The 23,235-nt window shown below is 42.8% G+C and overlaps 1 protein-coding gene across 4 annotated transcripts in view; it reads right to left on the bottom strand.

Moving 5' to 3' along the window:
- Positions 1-23,235, bottom strand: part of PDS5B (PDS5 cohesin associated factor B) — a 259,503-nt gene that overhangs the window by 16,047 nt on the left and 220,221 nt on the right. For 3 of the 4 annotated variants that reach the window (XM_075919194.2, XM_006134209.5, XM_075919195.2), the window contains exons 26-31: positions 21,788-21,902; positions 20,743-20,875; positions 17,791-17,910; positions 17,440-17,502; positions 9,850-9,995; positions 6,898-7,003 (exon numbers count right to left, since the gene is read on the bottom strand). In XM_075919194.2, the coding sequence (XP_075775309.1) occupies positions 6,898-7,003; positions 9,850-9,995; positions 17,440-17,502; positions 17,791-17,910; positions 20,743-20,875; positions 21,788-21,902 (683 nt within the window). The remainder of the gene's footprint in view (positions 1-6,897; positions 7,004-9,849; positions 9,996-17,439; positions 17,503-17,790; positions 17,911-20,742; positions 20,876-21,787; positions 21,903-23,235) is intronic. The other variant, XM_006134210.5, reaches the window with a different exon arrangement.

Genomic DNA, 23,235 nt, shown 5'->3' on the forward strand with positions numbered 1-23,235 from the left:
GGGGTAGGGGACAAGAGACTTTGTGCACTCTCTCAGGATGAATCTCAGAATCACGTAGACTTGCTGTTCCTGCAAGCCCTTGCACTAAAGCAAATGCAGCCACCAGTCAATCCTGTGGACACAGTGGAATTAAAAGTCCATGAGAAGCACAGACTAGTGCAGGCCTGGGCAAAATATGGCCCACAGACCAGATCCGGTCTGCCAAGCCATCACATCTAGCCCGCAGACGCTGCAGGGAGCCTCAGGCAGGCTCCCTGCTTGCCTCGTGCCTCACCTCACGCCACTTAGAAACAGGAGTCCAGGGAAGAGGGGGGATCACGAAGTTTTAGGAGCTGCTCCTGCCCCCAGCACAATCTCATTGGTTGGTTTCAGGCCAGAAACTGGCCAATGGGAGTTGCCTGTTTCAATAACAGCGAGCCACGAAGCACAAGGGGCTCCAGAGCACATGGCTGTTGCCTGTGTGGGGACAGGGTAGGTGCCCTAGCTCACAGCCCAAATGCCTGCACCCTCTCCTGTACCCCAATTCCCTGCCCTAAGTCATAATCCAACCCCCTGCACTATAGTCCAGAGCCCCAGATCACAAATGCCTCCTTCATCCAAACTCTCTCCCTTACCCCAAGCTCCCTTCTGCACCCAAACCTCCATCCCAGACCCCGCACCTCCTCCATTAATATAATGGAAGAGTGCAGCCCTTGATCACTTTACAAATTCTTGGAGTGGCCCCCCCATCAAAAATTATTGCCCACACCTGAACTAGTCGGAATGCATTGTAATGTGGTTATGGGATGATCAGCAGTGACCGAAGAACTTGCAAATGCACAAGGCCATGTTCTTGAAACTTTGTGAATGGCTTTCCCCTGCCTTGAAGCACATGAATACCAGAATGGGACCCGCTCTGACCATAGAGAAACCTGTGGCAATAGCCCTGTGGAAGCTTGCAACTGGTTAGTTGGGAAATTTACAGCGGGGGCTGTCATTACACAAGTAACCAAAGCGATCAATACCATTCTGCTACAGAGGTTGTGGCTCTGGGAAATATGGAAATCACAGTGGATGGCTTGTTTGCGATGGGGTTCCCAAACTGCAGTAGGGCTGTAGACAGAATGCACATCCCCATCTTAGCCCCAACCACTCTTGTCAAGAAGTACAAAAACCGCAAGTGGTACTTCTCTATGGTGCTGCAGGTGCTGGTGGATCACAAGGGCAGTTTCACAGACATCAACATGGAATGGAATGGAATGGAATGGAAAGGAGCAGTTCAAATACAGGCTGAACAAGTGCAGAATGGTGGTTGAATTTGCTTCTGGACAGTTAAAGAGAAAGTTTAGGAGGTTCTGACTAGGTTGGACATCCATGAACACAAGATTCCCTTTGTGGTGTCAGCTTGTTGTGTGTGCCATAATTTTTGCAAGAGCAAAGGGGAAGATATCTGGCAGAGAAGGGGGCTCAGGCAGTGCGCCAAACCAGGGATTTTGAGCAGCCAGACACCAGTGCGATAAGGAGAGCACAGCATGGGCAGCACAAATCAGAAAGGCTTTGAAAGAAGTTTTATGAATGGTCAGATTTGAGACTCATGCAAATTGCTCTCAACAAGTGCCCCTGCATTCACTATGTTTGCCGGTAATCTCCCACCACTGCAGTACAAACAAGGAAGAGACTATTGTTCAGAAATCATGTTTTATTTAGAGAATACAGCAGTAAAATAAAAAGTCCATGGAGGAAACGCGAAAGAGAAGGGATCTCAAAAATAACAAGAACAGTTTTTCCCAAGGTCCTGGAGGTTAAGGCTGCCCTTGAGTTCCCCCACCTCCTGTGCCCTGGGGGACAGAGGTTATGGGACCGGGGGGGGGAGGAGGGGGGGACGAAAGGGAAAGAAAAGCTATTTTGTACAGGGTGGATGAGGTTCGGGGAGCAAGGGGATGTGCTCTAGGCATGCAGCCAGGCACTCCACTACTTTCATCAGGGAGGCAAAGATACTGTCCTGTTGCCTTGCCTGCAATTCCCTGCATGCTCTTTTCTGCCGTTCAGCGACCCTATCCTGGAGTTTGGTCCGCATCTCCTCCAGGAGCATATTCATCCAGTCCATTTGCTCCTGGAACATATCTTCCCTTGACCATTCTTACCTGCAGATCTGCACCAAGCGGACAGTTGAGGAAGTATGCAGAGAGCTGGCTGCTGTTCCCACTGTAATGAAAAGTTACAAAGGCACACTTTACAGGAGATACATTGTGTTAAATCTAACTCTAATTTGTTAACATACTGTGAAGGTTTCTGCAAAGGCAATGTACAGAATGCTACATGATCCTTTAGGACCCAGGGGGTGCTGGATTATCAGATATGCCGGACTATAGGAAGGGGGGCTATGAGGGATCTGGGGTGGGGTGGGGGGGATGCCACCCCAGACCCCTCATAGCCCTCCCTTTTGATAGTCCGGCTCTGCCCCAGGCATCCCCAATTCAGCCGCTGTTGGTCAATTTCAGCAGCGGCTGAATCAGGGATGCCTGGGGCAGAGCAGCTGGGGTGCTGCCGGGTTAGTCCCGTAGCGCCACCCCTCGGCGCTGCGGGACCAACCCGGAAGCACTCCAGCTGCTCTGCCCCCGGCTTACCCAATTTCAGCTGCTGGTCAGTTTCAGCAGCGGCTGAATTGGGGAAGCTGGGTGCAGAGCAGCTCCCATTGTCCGGCTGCCTGGAGCACTTGCGGGTTCCCGATGGTGCTGGACCATCACGAGTGCCGGAGCATTGGATGCCGGACCAATGGAGTTTTACTGTAGATGTGTTCTGTGCAAGGCCAAAGTTTTGCTTTAAATCAATCACTGTACAGCAAATACACGGAGTTCTCAAGGGAACCTCTGGGCTTGCACAGAAAGGCATGGTAAGGGACCTACCAAGGCATGATCTTGTAGGCAGGTGTGAGGGAGAAGGGACTGTGTCTGTCTCATATGGTTTCCTGGGACAGTGTTACTTTCCTAGTGTGTAGGAGCCTCCACGTAGGGGATGGGGTGGGGCAGGGCAGCTTCCCTCTGTGTCTGACACATGAAGCATCTGAGAGAGAGTACTATCAGCTTCCCCTTCTCCTTCGTCCAGGTTGCCATGAGAGATATCAGTCTTCTCTGAATTACACAAGTGACAGGGAGTGGATGCTGACTCAATGTGGCCAGAAACTTGGGCGTAATGCTGTATTGCTTTGTGGTTCAATGTTGGAGGATGTCCTACCATGGAGGACGGAATAAGGCTGGCCTCCCCAGAAACCTTGTGAGAAGGATCAAAGAATTCCTATCTGAGAACTTCATGGAGATGTGCAAGGAGGACTCCTGCTCTGTCTCCAGATACTTTAACAAGTGGTTCTGGAACCCATGCACTATGTAGGCACAGAGCATGCCGCACATCACACCCAACTGCCATAACCCACTTTTAGTAAGAAAAAAAAATTATGAACTCACCAAGTGCCCTCCCTGGGATCAGTGTTCAGCTGCAAGACATCCTGGGACAATGGGACTGGTTCCAACGTGATAAAAAGTTCTTGGTGCATGCTGATCAGCAATTCTCTTCCTCCTCTTCCTCTCCCTCTGCCATCTTGCTGTCCTCCACGCTGATACAAGGAGTTTTTTGCTGGACTTCACCATTAGGCTTGAAAAGCTGGTCAGGGCCCCCCCTAAAATCACATGCAGCTGATCATAGAGCCAGCATGTTTGTGGTGATGCACCAGACCATCTGTTCGCCTCCTTTGTCCTGTGGTATAACTGCCTCATCTCCTTTACTTTGACTCTGCATTGCAGGGTGTCCCTGCACTATTCTTTGGACTCCAGGCAGTTTGCAATTTTGGTGTAAATGTCCACATTTCTTTCACTGGTGTGAGCTTGGACAGAATGGATTCCTCTCTCCACGCCTCGATGAGGTCAAAATTCTCTCTGGTACGCCACACTAGCACTCTTCTGTGACCCTAGGGACTGCAGCTCATAGCACTTGAAGTATTAGAAGTCATGGCCATGTGTACTGCCTGCTTTGAGGTGTGTTCGCAAAGCTGGACACACAGGAAATGAAATTCAAACTTTCCAGAGGCTTTTCCTCTTCACCTGGAGAGCAAGTTCTGGCCAGAGCAGGGCACTGTGGGATGCCTCCCAGAGGCCTCAACTTTTGCCAATGCTGCGTTTATGCTACCATAAACTCAATCATACAAGGTCAGGAATTGTGTTACTCCTCATGAAACCTGGATTATCAGATTTTGACTTCAGAGGACCTTATGGTCAATGAGATGGTTTGACAGTGTGGATACATTGCTTAGAAAATCGACTTTATTCAGGTACATTCGGTGTAAACTCTTAGTGTAGACTGGCCCAAGAGAGAGGGGAAGAACGGCAGAATGTGGAATAGATATGTGCAACAACTAAAAGAACAGCTACAGAAAGTTTAGTGGTGCTGACACACCACTGGTGGAGGAGATGGATCAGTCTCAGGGTGGATACTGGCAGCTGGCATGGCTCCAGAATTGCTTCATCCTTTCTCCCATCCCTCCCTCCGTGATTCTGGAGAAGCGTTATGCTGTTCTGGATATGGGAGATAAGGAATCACCCCTAAAGCAAAAGAGAAGAAGCTTTGTACCCCCAAGGCTGGGAGATCTGCAGCCACCACTGCTGAGAGGAAGTGTAAGGTAGTGATGGTTAGAGACTCTCTTCTGAGGGGGATGGAGGCACCCATCTGTAATCTTGACATGTCATCTCGGAAGGGGATGCCTGCCAGGGGCCTATATCCAAGACGTTACGGAGGCACTGTCGAGGATTATTCAGCCCTCTGACTACGACCCCACGCTACTCATCCATGTGGGCATAAGTCAGGCATGTCCAAAGTCCGGCCCGCGGGCCAATTGCGGCCCGTGTTCCGGTTTAATACAGCCCCACAGGTAATTTGGCAATATCTATCTTTTATGGCCCCCAACGAATCCATATGTATTGAGATGAATACATTGTAAAATCTCAGTTAATGTCAGTTGGTCTAAATCAGTTATAAATATATTTGTACACAACATGTATACTTGGTGTTATGTTTCTGTTCATATTTTTTGAACTTAAAAGTTGACAGACAACCTTTATTACCAATAATATGTAATGTACTTTACAATGTTCCTGACATATTTCAGCTTCCTGGATTTTTTTTTCATCTGGCCTTCAGATATGAAAGGCAGAGTGATTTAACACCTGTTTAGATTTGTCATCCATGTGACGAAATGAAAAGTATGCCGTTTGCAATAAACTTTGCATAAAATAGTTAATTTGCGTTTAATTTTAATGGTTCAAAGAATGTCAGGCAAAATGGTCGGCCCACACGCATGTTCAATTCCTCAAATCTGGCCCGCTTTGAAAAAAGTTTGGACACCCCTGGCATAAGTGATTCTGCAAGGTGTGACCGCAGAGCTCTGGAAGTAAAAGTGAAAGAGTTTGGAGCAGAGGTGGTATTCTCTTCAGTCCTTCCTTTTGAATGTAGGGGCCCAAGCAGAGACAGGTGAATTCTGGAGTTGAATGCCTGCCTGTGAAGATGGTGTCGCCAGGAAGACTTTGGCTTCCTTGACCATAGGATGCTGTTCCAAGAAGGACGACTGCTAAAGCAGTGATGGGGTTCACCTTTCGGGGAAGGGGAAGAGAGTGTTTAGATTCAGACTGTCTGACCCAGGGTATGTCTAGACTACATGGCTCCGTTGATGGAGTCATGTAGATGAGTTTACTAGACATAGGAAAATCAAGCGGCGATTTAAATAATCACCACTTCATTTACATCAAAATGGCTGCCGCGCTGTGCTGATCAGCTGTTTGGCAGCACAGCGGGGCAAACTGGACACGTTGCGGTCGACAAGGGAAGCCTTTGTCGACCGCTCCGGTAAACCTCATTTCAACTGCCAAACAGCTGATCAGCACAGCGCGGTGGCCATTTTGATGTAAATGAAGCGGCGATTATTTAAATCGCCGCTTCATTTTCCTATGTCTAGTAAACTCATCTACATGGCTCCGTCGACAGAGCCATGTAGTCTAGACATACCCCTAGTGAGGAGGGCTTTGAACTAGGTTTGATAGCGGCAGGTGACCAAAGCCCACAGGTAAGTGAAAAACATGGAGACCTGAGAGATGGCTCAGAAATGGAAGAGAGCATGGGGCTATAATATAGTAGTAAATTCAGAGAGCTGGTAGAAAATCTACTAAGTAGAAAACTAAGTAGAAAAAGAATTCAAGAGAGTTGGCAGTTTTTTAAAGGGAATTATTAATGGACCAAAAGCAAATTATTCCAGTGAATAGGAAAGATAGAAAGTATGGCAGGAGACAATCTTGGATCAACTAGGATATCATAGATGATCTAAAAATCTAAAAGGACTTAAATATTCTATTTAAGACTAATAAAAATCCATGCCAGGAATATGTACATGAAATATCCCTCTTATTTTAAAGACGTTAGATAAGGGGTGCATTTTCAGACTTCTTAGTAGGACTTACTCTCTCAGATAGCCAAACCAGTCCCCATAACTAAATCAAACATATGGTCAAACCTACAGGAGTTGACCTTGATCTGCTTGGAAATCAAATTTAATCATCCATAGCTGGATTTGTTGTAAAGTGCCAAAATAGCTAAGGTAATCTTTAAGCAAGCATCAGCTGGTTTAGTTAGTAACAGAAAGCAAAGACAACTTACACACATAAAAGAAACAAAGAAACATACATTTAGTAAGGGGGAGCCTTAGTTCTAACAATCACATTGACCACTGTGGACATCATCTCAACTTCATGTAAAAGTTGTAGTTCACAAAACTACACGAGTTAATATTTGTCATAAGGACTATATATGCATATTTGTTCAATGTTAAGTTAAGTAAGTTAAATTTAATTAAAATCTCTGCAATACAAACAAGCAGCTCACCCTTACAAGATCAGAGTCATCCCTCTTGTCAGTTTTCTTTCCTGGTAAAGGTGAAGCCATTGTGAAATCTTCATTTTCACTGTGGTCCATCTCAGTACTGTCGAGCCTGTTAACAGATACGTGTATCATTACTTATGAGGAATGCAGTAACAATTTTAATGCTATTGCTTGGATCTGAACAATCTAACTGGCAGTAGCTGTGTCTCCATAATAAATCTAAAAAACAAGAGCAAACTTAGCATACCTTAAGTATATTCTTATACAGTAACAACTTCATTACAGAATCAGACAGAACTGGACTGCAAACTAAGGATGTAAAACCTCTGTTAATCAGTTAAATGGCTAATGTTTAACCAGTTAACTGACTAAGGGGGATCTGGACTGGGGACTGCTCTAGCCTGGATAGAGCAGCCCGTGGGGAACCTACTCCCAGCTCTGCACTGGACCTGGCTGCCAGCTCCCAGCCCCCACACAGACTGAGGCTGCTCCAGACACCGGAGCAGCAACTATTCACATTCTTTCCTTAAGTTTATGTTAAATTCCTTTAAAAATTCAAATTCTGGAATAAGTATTTAGCTTAATAGCTACATAATACATTAATCAACAAGACTAGAATTCTGAAGACAACTGAGTCCAGGAAAGTTGTCAGTTATTCAAAAATTTGGTTACTGGAGCTGTCACATGGCAGTGTGTCATATCAAAGCATGATTTGTGACTCTTAGCCAAAACAAAGATGTTGATGGTAAGTGAGAGGTGGTGGAGACTAATATACAGTGAGAATTTTTAAAAATAATAATTGCAAGACTTAAAATTCTTAATCCTGCACCATCTAAATGATGGAATGGATGATTCGTTTAGCTTCACAATTGATAAACATAATAAATGTGTTAAACAAATCAATACTAAAATATCATATAACACCAAAAAGTGAAAGAGACAGATCTAAAGACAGTATTCTTCAATTACTGAAGACTGTGTTTGGATACTTGCTAGCTGAGTGTAATTTTCAAGCTGGTTTATACAGATTCCAAACTACGTCTATTTTAAGATTGTTGCCCAGTTGAAGAGGCAATTGTTTTATTTGCATATCAGATATTGGAGCAGATTAGAGAAGTCACAGAACAGCATTCTTTACCCTTTCAAAATCCAAGCAAAAACCATGACTACAGTCCTTTTTGGACAAATATGAGTGATATACTGTGCGTGGTTTTTGTTTAACAGTGTGTGAACACTATGGCCCAATGTGCAGAGCACCAAAATGGGAGCAAGATTTTTGGGTTCTATTTCTAGCTTTGCCACTGACCTGGGCTAGTCACTTCACCACTCTGTGCCTCAATTTGTCTCTGTAAAATGGAGCCACTGATGCTAACCTTTTTCGTAAAGCACTTTTGGATTTACTGATGTGAAGCACTATATAAGAGTTAAGTATTATTACAGTTTATGAGGATCATTTTGTTTCATGTATATTGGAGATGGAATGAGATAGATGAAAAAGGGCTAATCCAGAACATTGAGGAACTTGTCAAAATCAATTAGGTCAAAGGGGACAAGACAGACACTTGAAGTCAATCAGGAAAGCAAAGTTACTCACCTTGGTGCAGTAACTGTCATTCTTCGAGATGGTGTCCCCGTGGGTGCTCCGCTGTTAGTGCTGGGCTTGCTCCGGCACTGTAGAATGGTGCGGCGCCGGGGCAAGCCCAGCACCAACAGTGGAGCACCCACAGGGACATCCTTGAAGAAGAACTTTCTAGAACCAATTAAAAGGCTAATCAGGACACTTGGAGCCAGTGAAGAACTAGTTGGTACTGGTTAAAAAGACTCCCCTTCTATTAGCTCACTGCATGCAAAGAGCTGGGGTGAGAAGGTGATGTGAAAGGTCTGGGATGGATAAGTGCTAGTAGATACCAGGAAGAAGAGTCTGCAATAAGATAGGTGCTAGAGAGGGCCACGGGGAAAGGAACCCAGGAAATTGTAGCTGTCATGAGGCCGACACTGGAGACATTTTAGACAGCTGCTATCATGGCGTCATTGGACTGGAACATGGAGTAGAGGATAGGTCCAGTATCCCCCATCTCACATTATGCCTCTGGAGAGAGTCGATTTTAACAATGGATGCAATATAGGGTAAGGACCAATTTAGAAAAGTATATGACCTATCCCTGGCACCACATGGAGAGGCACTGGAGATGACTGGGTTTGATCCCTTCTCCTTGCTCCATGATGACCAATGATGAGGCTGGCTAAATACAACAAGCTTGTGCCCCAGGGAATGTGCCTAAACTAGGGGCTGCCATGAGCCTCTGAAGAGAGCAGTTCACCTGAAAGCACAGGACCCACCAAGATGGAGAAGGAGCTGTCGTCACACTTCTTAATTATTGTTTTTTAACATGGTCCTTTCGGTAAGTGCTCCAAAATATACAGTCAATCTCCTTCATCAACTGCTCACAAATTCTTTAGTTACAAACAACTGATCACATTAAAATTAGTATTATAAATAAAAAGGTGATATCTGGGTCAGGGGTCCAGCGGCAAAAAAATGTCACCACCTTAGGATATTCTACTAAAAATCATAGGTCAAAGGGAGCTCATTCTTCCTTACAGTCTGTTTGAGAGAAATGATGTTGTAGTTGGAATTATAGTTAACTTAACAAGCTTGATGGAAATCCCAGACTATAACCAAATGTGTCCTGCTTTTTATTTTACATAGTACATGGTGATTTGACTTTGGCTTGCTTTCATGTAATGTGCTTGGATTGCTTTTCAAATAATTTATTTACTTTCAGTGTGGTAGTGAGCCAAATTCTGATTTCAGTTATACTAGTGTGCTGTTTATTTTGGATGTACACCAACGAAGGCGAATAGAATTCAGTCTAGCACTTTTAAGGAGTATTATGGAAATCCTTGCAGTTTTAATAAAAATACGTGTGCGGAGCTGCTCTGTTGTATACCTACCTCCCTTTGATCCTTCCTGGAGAGCTTGGATTTGAACTGCTGCTGGCATTGCTTACAGTTTCCATTCGTGAAGATTTGGATTGAGACTGCTTGCCTGCTGCTGAAAGAGGCTTATTAACTGCTCCAAGAACATTGGCTGCTTTGGGCTGAAATAAAAATATATTTCTATTATAATCTATATATTTAGTATGTTGCATACTTAACCTGAAATAATATGAACATTAAAATGTTTGCTTGCAACCTGAACACATTCTACCACCATCAGTGTCTTTTTTCATTAGAATATATTCTTCTTAAACAAATAAAAACACAAAAGTTACCACTGAAGCCAGGTAAAAGGTAGAAGAGATTTTTTTCCATGAGAAAAAAAATAGGTTCAGAAGCAAAACATTTGGGATGAAGTCCTGACTCCATTAAAATCAATAGGATGTTTTGCTACTGACTTCAAGGAAATTAGAACTTTATACTGGGATCCAAAATTTTCAAACAAGTGGACTTTAGGTTAGCATGTCAATGAGTGATCTGATATTCAGAGGTGCAGAGTACGTTCCGCTTTTATTGACTTTAATGTAAGTTTAAGATGTGAAGTCACTCTCAGCATCAAGCCCCAAATTTAGATATCTAACTACACACACAAATTTGAAAACTTGCTAGAGATCATACATATAAAAGGAGAGGCTACTCACCTTGTGCAGTAACTGGAATTCTTTGGGATGTGTCCCCCTTTAGGTACTTTACTTCCGGTTGTGGTGCATCTCAGCACTGATGGCAGATTTAAGATAAGCAGTGTCCATGCAGATTGCATGCGTGCAATAGGTGTCTCGTGCTGACAAAGGTGTCATTTACTGTGCTCATGACCTGAACTCTTCGCTACCACAGAGTCTCTATAGCAAACTCCAAAGCACAGGCGTAGATGACGGGTAGTGGAGCACCAACAGCAACACATCCCAAAGAACTCCAGTTGTTATACATAGCGAGTAACCTTTCCTCCTTTGAGTGGTGTCCCTGTAGGTGCTCCACTTCAAGTGACTGGCAGGAAGCCTGCATAGCTCCTCCCCGACCCAGGCCAGCCCTGGGGAAAAGCCAGCAGGTGGGCAGCATGGTCCCTGCCACCCTAGGCAACACCAGGTAAGTCTTCTAGTAGGCTATTTTTGTAAATATACAAGGAGTTCCTTCAGTGAGAGTGCTGCAACTGTGCACATCAGGATTCCCAAACATACTATAATTTAAATACTTGGCCTTATCCTGGGACAAAGCACATGCCTAAAAGTGGTAACTGGAAATTGGTAAGTAATCTATATAATTATACACTTTTTATAGATCAGGAAATACTATCTAATGATCCCTGGAGTGCCATTTTGGCTATCAGTTGTCACTTGTAGCTATCAAATCACTTGTCTATCATGCTAATAATATTGTTGTGTTAATTTAGATTTATTAGGTTAATAGTTAAGAACTGTAATGCAAAAAAAAAATCTGCGAAAGGCTGGTCTGCAGCACAATGTGCCCTGCCTGCCCAGTGCCTCAACTCCTTGGCGGGGAGAAGGGAAGGCCTTTGCCATTGACCTGCTTGGGTACAGGTCCGTGCCCTTTCTTGGCTGGGGACAAGGCATGTTTATAAATAAGAGTCTAGCAAGAGACCCAAATTAGTGGTCCCGCTACTTGTACCTGTGTGCGCGCATGTACTGCTTGCCTCTCCCCACATAGCCAACCACAAGCCTGTTGGTGCCATGCACAGACCGGGCTGTGTGGCAGTCCAGATGCCATTAGGTGTAGGAGCAGTATGGGTGCAATACAACCCAGCTCAAGGGCTGTCTGGTGAATTGGGTTCCCCTGCAGTGCAGTGGCTCCTGTTCTAGGGCATAACAAAACGGTTCAGCCTCTGAATGCACTTTTCAATGAATACCATGTCTGCATTACAGCCAATTAGAGGGCAGGATTGCACTTGAATGAAAAAAAACCCCACACTTAAGCTCACAGTCCAGGTCAAGTAATACAGGGCTATATTTTATCTTTTGTCCATGCTGTAACAGACCGTTTGCAAGATCAGCAGAAGCTGAGGTTAGCAGACTTCTGTGGCTGAGACATGGTCTCACCCAGATACAGATCATAGCTTATTTATGGTTTCCCGGAACTGAAAAGGGGAACGTAGGTCTGGGACCCTTCACCCACGTAGGATGGTAGGAAAAATACCCTCAGACTCGGCAGGTGCATCATTATATAAAAGTTCCAAAGTAATTGGTTCAGGCTGAGTTAAGTAATCTGGACATAGAATGTGATAGACGATCACAAAGGCCCATGGTAACGTATTGACATATATGATAAGTTGAGAGCCATGATACATTGACCTATAGGAAAAGTACACTTCAACATTAGAAACATCCCCTATTGAATATGCATGAAACATGTCAGTGTCACATAGTATAAAAGTGGGACCCCAGCCTAGGGGTGATAGGGAGGAGAAGATGTAGTCCTTGGAAGGGCCAGAATGATGGCCCCTGATGATGGGGAAGGTGAAGATAATGGGAAAGATGATGGGCTAACACCTAAGATTGTTCTAGAAGGAATAATGTAAATATATGGTATGGAAGTATGGATGTACATTCCCTATCTTATGAAATTGGGGTGTTTGTGACTGTGCTAACTGTATTAATAAACTATATTTGTAACTATACAAGAGTTTCTATAGTGTGAATGTTGCAACTGTGCACATCAGGGTTCCCAAAAATGGAATAATTGAATACTAGACCTGATTCTGGGACAAAGAATCTGTCAACCCTATAGGTGAGTAATTAGAAATTTAAACGTAATCTTAGATCAGGCAACACACTTGTTTATGATAGCTTGGAACTGTGCTTGTTCCTCCCCTGGTATTCTGGGTACAAATATTTTATATACTGTCATAGTTTTATTTGGCCAAGTGCTGAATAATTAGCCACCTAAAACAGAAGGTGCCTGATGAGTACATTTTGCACCCAAATCGATCATGTCTTCTGTGTTCTTTATCTTGAGGTGTAGGCTTGAATTGTGACTATTATAGTGATTTACAACCTATTAAGAGTTTGGAAGGAGGAGGGGTGGATGTGTGAATAGGAAATCAGATCCTTCAATGATATGTGGTACTTTCTATCTGCTCTTTTACAAGTTGGTGGAATTGAGCATCTGTCACATGATTTCCACAGGGTCCAAAATGGCCTAATTAATGGATAGGGCAACTTGGATTTAGAAGCTGGTTGCAATACTTGTATTAGTTTGTGCTGGTTTGTCTTTATCACCTCTAACGAGATCTCTTGGCTTTATTCTACTCTCTAACAGCTCTAGGAACTGTTTCAAGTCATCCGCAAAAGTGGGTGGTGGAAGCATGATCTTCTCATCTGGAGAGGATGAGTTCTGCATAGGAGATGTGCTTAGTCTGTACCTGTCTACGTATCTTCTTCGCCTTCCTGTGCCTCCAAGTGTTGTGGTGTAAGGGACACAGGATGGGAGTGTCTCTCACATTTTGGTGCAGCGGAAGGTTTAGACTGATGTCCCCTAACTGAGCTCTCCAGGGCTCTCTCTGTGCCCATCATGATGGGCAGGCCATGAGAGAGTACATCCAGGGTGGTCCGTATCATGGTTGGCTCATGTGATGGCTTGGACACATGTGACTATGCTGGTCACAGTTTTTCTGGAGAAGAAATGGTGTGGGAATGTCAAGTAGTGTCCCTAGTAGCACCGCCTCCTCTTTGCTCAAGAACTCTGTCATGTTCTTGGAGGCTGTGAGCGCCAATACTCCCTGTCAAGAGGCTCTCTGTACTGACAATGGGTGACCGCATTGCTGATGTGATTTCTAATTCTCTCCGGCGCAGCAAAGACTGACAGTGCTGTAAATCACCTTCCTGAACATAATAGCGTAGGTACCGACCAGTGGTGATGTTGCTTTACAGCAGTCAGTGCTGACTTAGCTTTGTCTATCAGTGCTACTTGAGTATCCAGTGCTAGGGGTGGGGGCATAGCAACTATTGAGGCATTTGGTGCAGAATCCCATATCGGTATGCTCAGTGCTGTGACAAAGGCATATTTTTGATGGTGCCTTAAATGCCATCTCTTTTACTAGGACCTCAATGGTGTGAGAAGTGTATGGAGCTTTGTAGGTATTTCCCCTAGAATGAGATAGAAATGATGGGGAAAGTGACTGGGTAGGAAACCGCCTCTGTTCTTGAAGAAGACCTCTCTGCCGAGCTGAGAGAGCCCTCTTTTTCAATTTTACAGGAAATGTCAGCTGTGCTCTCATGAGGAGTGCCAGAGAGGTTTGTGTATTAGCCTCTGGCTAGAAGGATCTCTGCAACAGAATCATTTTCAGTCTGAGATACCTGTCTGTGCAGGCTCTGGCTTTGAGGTTGCTGCAGTGGGAACATTTCTGGGGAATATGTCCCTCACCCCCAAGAACCGTACACATAAAAGTTACCAGTCTGGAACAAGCATATCATCATGGCAGGAATCACAGTGTTTTAAGCCTGAGGATCCTGACATCATGATCATCAACAATCCCTTAAATGAAGCTTCTCCAATCGATTAACAAAAAGGAAAAAAATGTTTTTTTTTCTTTTTCTACTAACTCTACTAATGTAACAACTATCTAAGAGTAGTTTCTAATCATTTTAGGGAGAAGTGTCACACCCAAGCTTTGTCTTCAGCCAAGGACAGTCGAGAAGTAACTGGAGGGCTCAAGTTGTGTGCGCACTAAACACAACACTATTAACACTGCTACCTTAAATCTCTGATGGCACCAAAACACACCATCACATGAAGTCAAGTCCCCCCAGGGAACCCATTCAAAGAAGAACATAATTATTCTTACTCTCTTATGAAAGACCGTACAATCCATTATTTACTTTTTCATTACAGGACTGTCTGATGTTAAACTAGTCCCTGACTCTAGCTGATTATGCTGAACGATGAAGCTACATAACATGCACACTTTACCAAACACAGTTATCAGTGATTCTGTAGACAGAATGTCTCTCTTATGGAGGTGATTACTAGATCTCCAAAGTTAAGGTTGAACTGGGTGTGCTTTATGAACAGGACTCATGGGCATGAATATACACATCTCAAAAGTGTTTTGAGAGAATCATTTTGTGTAACCCATCAATCTTCATGTCACGATCCATTGGTTCTCTTTATCTTACTCTGCTGTATGTATCATTTGTGTGTGTAAAATTAGACACAGGGAGTGGGGAATAATTTGTGAGTTTCAAATGTATGAATGAGAGACATGGAGGGTGTTACCCTCGACTGTTAAATTCTCTCTTTTGTCCTTCAGCCTGAGCAGTGGCTGGTAGGCAGTGGCCTCAATCCTTAACAAAAGGAATAGGGAAGGAGAGGCCTGGGTCTTTCGGCTGGACTGCACCTGAAGGAAGGACCCTGAGACCCCAGGGTGGAGAAGACAGCCCTGGTTTAGAGTGGCAGCTGGAAAAGAGACTTTAGGGTGAATTTGATTAAGTTTGTTCTGAGGTTTCAATGTAGAATTAGTCAAGCAGTTTTGTTGCTTTTCATTTGTAATCTACTTTGCTCTGCCTACTTTCACTTACTACTACTTAAATGCTACTGCTTCCACTTAATAAAACCATTTTTCTTTTCTATCAAACTCAGTATAAGTGACTGTTACTTGGGGGGGGGGGGAGGGAACAGCGTGCACATTCCCCCTTTCATTGCTAAAGGGGGCTTACCTAATTCGTTGGGGTTTGATCCCATCTGGGGAGTGCTCTCTCAGGAGGCTGGGCCCTAAACTGCACTCTCCTTGGACCTGGAGTGGTTCAGTGTCTGTACTGCCTCTCGGGGGGGCAGAGACCTCAGCTCGGGGCCTTGGCTGGGGAAGACCAGCAGTGCTGGCCCAGCAGGACCAGGTGGTGAGGAGCCCCGGAGAGTGGCAGTGGCCATGTCAGCACCCCAGGAGGCACCCCCAAAGAGTCATCTGTGACTGCACCCCTTCAACATTCATAGAAGGGATTCAATCTGCTGCATATGAAGACCATAGAATATCCTCCGCACAAGTCAGTATTCTCTGCATATACCATTAATTTTTCTCAGCATTTCCTGGTAAATCTATTAGCTTATTTAACATTAAACTAACAGCCCTTTAAGAAATTTAGAACCACTTCTGATTCTTTTTTTACCCAAAATGATATTCACAATGAGAAAAACTCTTCAAACTTTTCATACAGTTTAAACTCATTTACATCTAGTATACAGGCTACTTTTGAAGATATTAGGTTATAATTAAGCTAAATTATTAATAATTGTTGTGTCTAAGATTTGATTATAGGCAGGGTCATAACAAGAACTCAGATCATTCCTAACTAGACTTAGACATTAGAAACAATACAATCAAACATTACCATTCATTTGCACTTAATCTGCATTAGAAAATTCTTCCTATTGTACTGAAAGAGATAAGACTCCAACCACTAAAAACTAACAGGTTAATGGTCCCCAATTACTGCCAGCCCTTAAAGGTTCCAGTTTAGGCACTGGTGTCTTGACTTCACTGTGCAAGCTTCAGCAGTGCTTGGGAAACTCAGGCAGAAACACAAATGCAGCTTTTAGAGCAAGGGAGACTTACCGGGGCTGGACAGGGCTCCAATCCAAAACTGGACCATAGATTCTTGCATTATGGAATCTCAGAAATTTAGGAATGGTACAGAACTTGAGAGGTCACCTAATTCAGCCCCTTGCACTGACACAGGACCAAGTACACCTAGACTATTCCTGACTATTGTATTAGGCCAGTAGAGACCGATGTGATCATCTACTCTGACCTCCTGCATAATGCAGGCCATAAATTATTCTTGAATTCCTGTTTGGACTAGCGCTTTTAAAGAAGAAAGCCCATCTTGGTTTAAAAATTCCAATATGGAGCATCCAAAACTACCATTGGCAAATAATTCCAATAGCTAATTACCATCTCTGATAAAAATTTGCAGCTTTTTCCAACGAGAATTTGACTAGCTAAACTGTCAGCCACTGGATCTTGTTATACCTTCAAGACTGAAAAGTCTATCATCAAATTTTGGTTTTGGTGTAGATATTTCTAGACTGATCAAGTTATCTTCAAACCTTCTCCTTGTTATATTAGATTGAGCTTCCTTAGCCCATCATTACTGAATGTGCTTTTTTAAGCCTTTAGTCACATTCTCTGAACCCTCTGCAATTTATCAACATCCTTCTGGTGGTGACCAGAAATGGATACAGTAGTCCAGATACATCAGTCTCAAATATAAAATCTGAGATTCTCCTGTATATTTTCTTAACATTCTCCCCATTATTTCTTGTTCATACTTCATACAGTTTAAGTCTACTATTCTTTTTTTTACAAATAAAACATTGTTAAAAAAACATTTTACAAGTTTGATAAATTTCGTATGATAAGAGATAAGCACCTTATCTGTTGAATGTTTTTTTCCCTCCAGCCTCTGCCCCTGATTTGTAGGATTTGTTTTTAGAGAGCTTAAGCCTTTGAGGCAGAGGCCATGCCTTCTTTTGTGACTGTGTAAGGTTTAGCCTATTGGGAAATTTTAGTTAAACAGATAGGTAATTAAAAAAACACACCTTTCCAGGAGTGAAAAAAGATTTCATTTCCGGAGGGAGATAATTTTTGGTATTACTGAAATTCTGTAAGCAAGGGAATAAAGAAGAAAAGTCAATCAATAAATGAATTACAAAAAACAGGTTTATGAGGTAGTACTAGCAATTTTTAAAGAAACCTTAATATTTTTCAGACCATTTAGATTTTTGAAAAATGCTAAGTCTGAACATTTAAGATAGCAAACATGCACTGATTTCACACATAATAAATAAAAAGATTATGTAAATTACAAGAACTCTATTTCAATAAAACTCAGATGAAAGCAACCTATTTAAATATTAATAAGAAAAAAAATTGAAGTAACCAAATTGTACCTTGTCAGGTTGCGTGAAATATCGAGCTGGAAGTACCGGGTCTTTAGGGGATTCCAAACTGTATGTTGTGCTCTTTGACATAATGATATTCATAGCTACATCACAAACTGTGTAGAGTTTCTGTTACAAAAATAACAAGTTTTTTTTAAATACACTTGGCATCACCCCTAATTTTGACAGTAACAAGTCCATTTGAAACTTTTAGCTCTGATGTGCCACTTTAGAGGAATACTGAAAATTATTCTAAGTCCAAAGGGTTTCTTTGCTACCTGAATGGTCACCCACTGGTCAAACAGAGTTCTTGTGGGCTCTCTACTATAGAAAACTACATTTTAAGATTAAAATAGTACAGTTAAATGTAATTTATAGAAATATTCAGTTTGCCTACACTAGTCTTCTTTATATAAACTAGTCACTTAATTCCACACTCTAATGACATAAAGAGCTAAACATCAGGTACCTAGAAACCACTATCAGCCTCATTTATCACAGACACTTTAATAGACAATATATTTTTTCCTTCTCTTTCCCTTCCCATCCCCTCTTTTTCTCTATTTATTTGTCCCCTGGATCCTGTAACTCCATTCATCTGAAGAAGTACGTTGTGCCCACGAAAGCTCATACAATCTACATTTTTGTTAGTCTCTAAGGTGCTGCAAAACTATTTATTGTTTAAGTTTATCCACTTAATAGCACTCTGTTGATGTACCCATGCACTGTAGTACCCGAGTGGATTTTTCATGAGGACAGCAAGAGGTACTTCCCTAGCACCAGAGTGTCTCAGCCCAATTACAAGTTTCCATCTCAAAGCACAGAGGCCCTAGAGTTCTTCAGAAAAGTGCCTCGGGTAGTGGTGGAAGGGAATGCCTGAAGAGCTTAACTATTTCCACTTGTACGTTAAAAAATGGTCAGCCTATAGCACATAAGCACAGGAAATGTACAAGCAACTACAACAGGGGTGTTGAACTGTAAGTGTTAGGCAACCTGAAGTGTAAGAATCATTACTAACTCAGCCTATAATACAGTGGTGGGCAAACTGAAGCCTATGGGCTGCTTCATGAAATCCATTAGGGCTCTTGAGACATTTTGTTTACTGGTGGCAGCGTGGCCATATTCCACTCGTTTCTGTATAGTGTTTTTGTATCAGCTGTAATTCAAGTGACCATAAAGTAAGGGTATGCAAAGTGAAGTGTGTGCTGAATGCACACAGCATTGACTGTAGGAGCTCTGTGCTCCCTAAAAGCATTGCTACAGTTCAATTGGCACACCCTGCAAAGTCTAGGTACAAAAGTGCAGTTAGCAAAACTACTCTATCCCGGGAGACTGTCTTGGTCACTACAATTTTGCAGCCCACAGAGATGAAGGAGGGCCATTCATGCAGCCCATTCATTAGCCTAGGTAGTCCATCACTGCCATAACGTGTCTACAATATCTGTGTTGCTACTGGAATGCAAACAAACACAATCTCGGAGATTTATGTAGTACAGGCAGTCCCCGGGTTACATGGATCCGACTTACATCAGATGCCTACTTACAAACGGGGTGAGGCAACCCCGCACTAGCTGCTTCCCCCGAGCAGACCAGGGAGATGCAAAGCTAGCAACCCCCCCCCGCCCAGCAGACCAGGGAGACGTGGAGTGGCTTTTCTCAGCAAACACCTCAGCTTGAGAATAAAGGACTGAGGGAAGTGAGATGTGGGAGAATAAAACAGAGCTCCGGAGAAATGTTTGGCTAGAGTTTCCCCTACAATATGTACCAGTTCCGACTTACATACAAATTCAACTTAAGAACAAACCTAAAGTCCCTATCTTGTACGTAACCCGGGGACTGCCTGTATATAATACCTATATTCCCACAAACAAAGCAACTATAACAATGTTATCATGGCTTAAGTACAATGTGTCCACCCCCAACAAAATTCTTTATAAGTAAAAAAATGTCCAGTTAAATGAATTAATTGCAACATACCTTATTATTCACACTCACATTAACTACTCTGTGATAGACTCTACCACTCCAAACTCCAACAGACAGAAACATCTACCAAACTCCTGCAACTCCAACACATAGCCTTAGCATCAACTTCACACTCTTCCCATGTACATAACTCATCAGACATCTAACTAGTGCAGGACTTCTCAACATGCGGCTCACGGCCTGTTTGTCCACGGTGTAGTTTGGGTTTATGCGGGGCTCAACATGCAGCCCACGGGTGGGAGCCAAAACAAAATAGTTGCCAATATAATGGTTTTCTGATTATATGAGTTTTAGTAGTTAAATTCCTGGACTGTCATTGCTCATTAAAAATGCTGTCATATGGGTAGAAATCAGGTAAATTCTGCATTTTATTAATATCAGTAGAACTGACTTAATTGGGGTCTGCGTGTTGTGTAGTCTTGCCTTAATCTTTGTATTCATACCCATCAGAGTGAAGGAAGCTATTTGCATGTATATGCAACCGCAGTTAAGTTGCGGCCCTCAACACATGCTGCGAGTATCATTGAGGCCTCCAGGGCTTCCAAGATTGAGTAGCTCTGAACTAGTCCATGTCCATACTACATAAACAGGAACATTAAAGTTTTTGCATTGTAGAAGGGGTTTCAAACTTGTATTATGGGGAGGATTAAATTCCAATTCCAATAATGGTCCATAGAATACATGGGACACATATTTAGGACTACATACTATTTTCCCATCCCTGTATATCAATAATTTCCCACTGTCTCAAAGGGATACACAAGCTGAACCTCTCTACTGAAGCCAAGTAAAGCAATAGGACAGCTAACCTAAAGTAGGTCCATAGCTTTGATTCTAAGTGTACAGAACACCTATTCCCTACTTTGTATAATTGTATAATCAATTGAAAAATATACATATTTTAAAATAGTGTAAAAATGCCTGTTTTCATGATATTGTAACAAATAATTAATTTCTACTAAAAGTACTACATACCTCATTCATTTTTGGATCATCTGGTCCTTGAGCATCTTTTGTCTGCTTAATGTTTTCCACCATTTTTCTGATAAACGCATGACTATTATTTTCATTTTTAGCCATCAATATTTCCAGTATGAACCATAGGCACCTAGGAGGAAATAGTTTTCCTTCTTAAGCACAGTAAGAAAAACTGTCGAAGAAACCTTGACAAGATCTGGTTTAAGAATACAGTTTACTTTAACATGAATCATCCATTGACCAGTTTCGTTGCAGGGAATGAATTCATCCTCAAGTTTTCTAAAGACAGTGGAAGGAATAATCAAAATGCAAGAACAGGCAAAATGCATTATGGATACTGAATTGTCCACAAATGCCGTAGACCATGTTGTTAAATAGTCACTATTAAGTAGGAATATTTAAAAACAACGAGTAGTCGTATGGCATCTTAGAAACTAACAAATATATCATGACATGAGCTTTCATAAGTAAAGCCACTTCATCAGATGAAGTTTTACCACAAAAGCTCACAATATATTTGTGTCTCTCCAAGGTGCCAAAGGACTGCTCATTATTTTTAAAGTTACAGATTAACATGACTTCTCCTCAGAGTTTTTAGGAATATTTAGTAATTATTATGCTAATTTAAGAAAATAAATTACTCTTCATAATTATGTACAGGACAGATAATCATGGTATCTGTAACTTATAAAGATATCAAGGAATGATCTCCAATGTGACAAATTAGATCTTAGGTCATGTTTACACTTATAATTGTGCCACTGTAAGATCGCTTATGTAACCATGTTATTTGATGGGAAAGAAATCTCTTGTAAATATAAAACCAGCTCAATGAGCTGCAGTAGCTGTGTCGGCAGGAGAGCATCTCCCTCCAACATAGCACTGTACAAACAAATGTTTATACTGCAAAATTTATGTCACTAGGGAGGGGTTTTTCCCATATCCATAAGTGACAAAATATTTGCCAGCACAAGGGCCAACACAGACATGGCTTTAGAAATCCTCAGGGGGGGGAAAAAGAATACAAAGGAAATAATCTTACTCTTTAATGTCCTTAAGTTGTTCAATATCCTGGACTTTCACATAATCTGGATCATGTGCCAGAAGGTGGATAGTATATGGAACAACATATTCTGGTAGAAGAGACAATAGTTTTTCTGAAAGTATAGAATAAAAAAAGAAAAGGAAAACAGTTGTGCTAGAAATCTATATTTTAGCTCAAGATTTTTTTTGTGTGTGGCCTTTATATTAAAATCAAACCACTATTTAAAAGTTAACCTACATTAAAAGAAAGGCTAGTGCTGGTTTGGGAGATAAAGAACAGCTATTTACCCTAAAAATGGTGTTTCTTTGAAAAAATGGTTACTTACCTCTGTAACTGTTGTTCTTCAAGATGTGTTGCTCGTATTCATTACATGTAGGTGTGCGCATGTTATCTGCACACATCGTTAGCAGATTTTCCCTTAGCAGTATTCATTGAGCCAGCAGGGGAGCTCCCTGGAGTAGCGCCACTATGTAGGCTAACATATACCCCTGCTGGCCTTCCACCCCCTTGGTTCCTTCTTACTGATCTACTCTGAAGTAGGGTAGGTGGGCAGGATTTGGAATAGACATGAGCAACACATTTCGAAGAACAATTACGGAGGTAAGTAACTGTTTGATCTTCAAGTGATTGCTCATGTCCATTCTATGTAGCTGACTAGAAAGCAGAAGCCTCAGGAGGCGGGATCAGAGTTCTAACCTTCAACTGAGCAGAGGACAGCCCTGCCCAAGGCCTCGTCCTCTCTAGCCTCATGGGCGAGTGCATAATGATTGGCAAAAGTGTGGACTGAAGACCACGTGGCAGTCCTACAAATGTCCAGAATAGGGACCTGAGCTACAAAGGCCATAGAGGAGGTCTGGGCCCTAGTACAGTGATCTATGAGGGGATTAGCTGGCACCCTGGCCAGCTCCTAACACTCCTTGATACAGGACAGGATCCATGAAGAGATCCTTTGCACAGAGACTGGCTGGAAGGTTTCCTACTTCCTAACAGCATCTTCTGCACCCATGCCAAACACTGCAGCTCTGCTGCTGTCAGCCACAGAGCTTCCAGGCCATTAGGTGCAGGGATCGCAGGTTGGGGTGGCGGAGCCTCCTACAGACCTGTGTTATCACATCTGGGTCCCATGGGACAGCTAAAGGCCTCTCGCAGGATAGGCACATGAACCAGTGCTCTCTGGGCCACGCTGGTGTAATGAAAATTAGAGAGGCCCTGAACTTCCAAACCCGTAGGTGCACCTTGTGTACCAACAGGAAGAGCCCCTCACATAAACCAGCCCTTCAGGCCAGGGGTTAATGAGCGCACATCCCAGTGACTCCCAACCCAGCCCCAGGAGGGAGCAGAATCTGGGACATTTCCTGTTCTGGCAGGTCACAAACAGGTCCAGGAGGGGAAATTCTCATCTGCAGAAAATTTGGAGGGCCACATCCCCTGAGGGAGCATTGAGG

This window comes from Pelodiscus sinensis, chromosome 1, assembly GCF_052426305.1.
Source record: "Pelodiscus sinensis isolate ZL-2025 chromosome 1, ASM5242630v1, whole genome shotgun sequence".
In the NCBI taxonomy this organism is placed as follows: domain Eukaryota; kingdom Metazoa; phylum Chordata; order Testudines; family Trionychidae; genus Pelodiscus; species Pelodiscus sinensis.